This window comes from Bison bison, unplaced genomic scaffold, assembly GCF_000754665.1.
Source record: "Bison bison bison isolate TAMUID 2011002044 unplaced genomic scaffold, Bison_UMD1.0 scf7180017846325, whole genome shotgun sequence".
NCBI lineage: Eukaryota > Metazoa > Chordata > Mammalia > Artiodactyla > Bovidae > Bison > Bison bison.
Window position 1 is genome coordinate 25381 of NW_011476898.1, and position 4554 is coordinate 29934.

General features: G+C 55.4%; 1 protein-coding gene across 1 annotated transcript in view; it reads right to left on the minus strand.

The window, feature by feature from the left end:
* The window catches only part of LOC104988093 (serine/threonine-protein phosphatase 6 regulatory subunit 2-like), a gene marked incomplete at its 3' end in the record, with an annotated part of 44661 nt that overhangs the window by 4932 nt on the left and 35175 nt on the right, over positions 1-4554 (minus strand). The window contains exon 9 of the mRNA XM_010839278.1: positions 372-575. Coding sequence (XP_010837580.1) covers positions 372-575 — 204 coding nt within the window. The remainder of the gene's footprint in view (positions 1-371; positions 576-4554) is intronic.

Genomic DNA, 4554 nt, shown 5'->3' on the forward strand with positions numbered 1-4554 from the left:
AGCCCCCCCATAAGGATCAAGGCGCGTTTGCTCTTCCCCGGGCCCTCCTGCCGCAGCAAACACGTCATCTGGGGGCCACTCGCCACCACAGCCCAGATGAGCCAACTCGGGCAGCATCAGGGCTCCTCGGCACCCCTCCCAGACCCTCCACCCACGAGCACTGGGGTCTGGCAAGTGTGGACGCCTTCTTTGTGATCTCCCGTCTCGTGGTTTTAAAAGCAGAGCAGCCCACCCACATCACGTGAGGGTTAAGGACAGAACACAAGGCCCACAGCACTGCGTGTGCACACAGCCTGGGTGGACCTCAGGGCACACAGGACGCACAGAGACTGGCAGGACACGGCAACCCACATGACCCCAGCTGGACTTACGTGGGTCACCATGGTGCCCTCAGGGAGGCTGCTGGCAGGCTGGGGGGCTGCTGGGCCCCCACTGGAGGGTGGAGGCTCCAGCGCGTCCTCGGGTCCATTGGCTGCGGCCCTGTCCTCCCGGGCAGCGTGGGACAGGATGGCGGCTATGCAGAGCTCCACTTGGAGGTGCAGGAAGTTATTCCAAGTGTACTTAAAAAACAGGTCCTGCAGAGACGGGACGAGGGACGCACCCAGGCTGTCTCCTGTGGGCGGAGCCTGAGGGGCCCCACTGTCTGGCCGCCTCCCACACTGCCCCCCTCCCACTCCGCCCTGACATCTGGCTGCAGGGCTTCTAGCAACTTCTGCAAAGAGCCACCTGCAACCCCTCCCCATCCAGCCCAGGCCGTGCTTCTGTCTCTAATCTCTGCTCCTGTCTGACCGCTTCCTGTGGGTCTGTTTTCCCCGCCCTAAGTGGGAGGTTTGGCCCATGGCAGCTCAGCCTTACTCCCTCTCGGGTGTGTCTCCATGAAGCTGCAAGTTTCCTGTAAAATCACCTCCACTACACGATACACGTTTTGCTATGTCATATTTTTATCATCCTTCTTTTATTATCTTTGACCCACAAATCACTGGGAGCGTGAGCAATTCTCCACCCCCGGGGGGGCCATGAACAGGCGCCCGTGTGGACATTCCCCAGGGGCCTAGGTTGGAAGCCCCTGGCGGCTGAATGGGCAGTGGCTTCTCTCTCGAGGCCTCCTCCAGACTTGCCTGAGGTGAGCAGGCCTCACCGGCGAGGCGGGGAACGGGCACCCTCACCCACGCCCCGTGCCACCTCACACCCAGCAGGGCTCACAGCAGCCAGCGTCCAGACCCCCTACTGCCCCCACGGAAGGAAGCCAGGTGCGCAGGGTGGAGAGACGGGGTGGGGGGACGGGGCACACGCCACCCCAGGGTGGGTTTGGGGCCTTCTTCCAGGCCGGGGGGTGGAGGGAGCTGGATAAAAGGAGGCAGCCTGTGGGCCTGCACAGCTCTGCTCCAGAGATGCAGTCTCCAGGCTTCACATCCTCTGCCTGTGTGACCTTGGGTGACAGGGAGGTTGCTTCATCTTCAACAGAGTGAGAACCACCTCCCTACACAGACCACACGACTTCACTGGTGAGTTCCACCAGACATTTAAAGAGGAAAGAACACCACCAATCTGCTCAAAGCTTCCCAAAGAACTGAAGAGGAGGGGGCACGTGCTACCTGCTCCGTCCTGAGGAGAGCATGCCCACACCAGTCACCACGGGGAAGAAAACTACAGCCCTACATCCTGATGAGCAGCAAGGCAGAAACCTCCACGGGGACGAGCAACGCAGCAGCAACAACGGCGTGCTGTGACTAGGCGGGTAAATCCCCCAACACACGGGCGCGGCGCCACACGCAAGGCGGTGTGACACGCCACAGGGACAGAATGACGGGACAAACCTACACAGCCAGCTCAGCCGGCGCTGAGGCAGCATCTGACAAAATGCAATGCGTTTTCCTCACGGTGACAGGTGGAAACCGCCTCTGGTGGTAAACGTGCACAGGAGCACAGAATTGACACCACACACACGACACCGATGCTGAGAACACGACGGTCGCTGCTGGGCCGGCCGCGCGGGAGAGTGGAGCCGCCTCCGACGCACGCTGCACACGCAGACCAACTCAAATGGACCAAAGACCCGGAAAAACTTAGACGTAAACGCTCTTAGAAGAAAACCCAGCGGGAGGATGCAGGACAGTGGGTTTGGCCAGGCTCTTAGGTACAGGTGTGACACCAAATGCTCAGGCAACAAAAGGAAAAAAAGATAAACCGAACTTGATCGAAATGGAAACCTTATGTGAGTCCAAGGACACTATCAAGAGACTGTCAACTCACACGACAGGAAAAAATAACGCAAATCATACATCTAAGAGGTTAGCATCAGAAAACATACAGAACTTCTTCAATTCAACAACAACAAAAAACAAACATCTCAATTCAAAATGGGCAGAGGACGTGAAGAGACATTTCTCCAAAAGATACTCAAACGGCCAGCAAGACACATGACAAGACGCCCAACATCACCGACTGCCAGCGTGAGGCACGCTCAGCTGCTCAGTTACCACCAACTCTGTGGGACCCCATGGGCTGTATGGTCCACTAGGCCCCTCTGTCCACGGGATTTTCCAGATAATACTGGAGTGGGTTGCCATTTCCTACTCCAGGGATCTTTGCAACTCAGGGACTGAACTTGTGTCTCTGGTGCCTCCCGGATTGGCAGGTGGATTTACCACTGCGTCACCGGGAAACACAAATCAAAACACAGAGGACGCGCCTGGATGCCCAGTGGTTAGGAACCTGTCTTCCAATGCAGGGGCCATGGGTTTGCTCCCTGCTCAGGGAACTAGTAATAACATCCCATATGCCAAGGGGCAGCTGAGTCTGCACCGCAACTGCTGAGCCCTTGCAACACAATTAAAGACTCTGCATTCTGTAACTGAGATCTGACACAACCAAATAAATATGAAAAAAAAAAAAAGGGAGGTGGGGCTTCCCTGGTAACAGTGGTAAAGAATCCACCTGCCAACACAGAAGACGCAGGTTCAGCCCCTGATCCAGGAACACCCCACATGCTGCGGGGCAGGTGAGCCTGAGCACCGCAGCTACTGAAGCCTGAGCTCTGTGACGAGACGCCACCGCGATGAAAAGCCTGTGCACCACAGCTGGAGAGCGGCCCCCACAGCCACTCAGACCCAGTGTAGCCAAACACAGAAATACACTTATTAAAAAGACACAAAATAGTGAGATGCCACCCGAAACCCGTCAGAATGGCTATTATCAAAAAAGCAGAAAGTGCGTGTAAGTGAGGCTGTGAAGGAACTGCTGGTGCGAATCCCACTGCCTCCAACAGCTGAACACAGAATTACTATGTGCTCCATCAACTCCACCCCTGGGGATGCAACGAGAGCAGGCATTCAGATTTCTTACACACCCACAGTTACAGGAGCATTTTCATGGGTTCTCCAGGCAAGAACACTGAAGTGGTTTGCCATTCCCCTCTCCACTGGACCACGTTTTGTCAGGACTCTCCACCGTGACCCGTCCATCTTGGGTGGCCCTACACGGCATGGCTCATAGTTTCACTGAATTAGACACGGCTGTGGTCCATGAGAGCAGACTGGTTAGTTTTCTGTGATGTGGTTTTCAGTCTGTCTGCCCTCTGATGGATGAGGATAAGAGGCTTAGGGAACCTTCCTGATGGGAGAGACTGACTGAGGGGGAAACTGGCTCTTGTTCTGATGGGTGGGGTCATGCTCAGTAAACCTTTAATCCAATTTTCTGTTGATGGGCAGGGCTGTGTTCCTTCCCTGTTATTTAACCCGGGGCCAAACTATGGTGGAAGTGATGAAGATAAGACCTCCCATGCAGGCACCGCCACACTCAGCGCCCCTGACCCTGAGCAGGCCAGCTGCGACCCACGCCTCCACCAGAGACGCCTGGACACTCACGGGCAAGGCTGGGTCAGTCTCTCGTGGGGGCACCACTCCTTTCTCCCGGGTTCTGGCGCACCAGGTTCTGTTTGCACCCTCCCAGAGCCTGCTTCCCGAGTCCTGTGTAAGTTCTGGAGGCTCTGTGGTGGGTTAGGGCGACCTCCTCCAAGAGGGCTTGTGCCACACCCAGGTCCGCTGCACCCAGAGCCCGTCCCTGCAGCAGGCCACCGCTGACCCTACCTTGTTGTGGAGCACAACCAAATGTGGGAAATTCTGAAAGAGATGGGAACACCAGACCACCTGACCTGACTACTGAGAAATCTTCGTGGAGGTCAGGAAGCAAGTTAGAACTGGACATGGAACAACAGACTGGTTCCAAACAGGAAAAGGAGTACGTCAAGGCCGTATATTGTCACCCTGCTTGTTTAACTTATGTGCAGAGTATATCTTAAGAAACGCTGGGCTGTATGAAGCACAAGCTGGAATGAAGATTGCTGGGAGAAATATCAGTAACCTCAGACATGCAGATGACACCACCCTTATGGCAGAAAGTGAAGAAGAACTAAAGAGACTCTTGATGAAAGAGGAGAGTGGAAAAGTTGGCTTAAAAGTCAGCATTCAGAAAACTAAGATCATGGCATCTGGTTCCATCACTTCATGGCAAATAGATGGGGAAACAGTGGAAACAGTGACAGACTTTATCTTT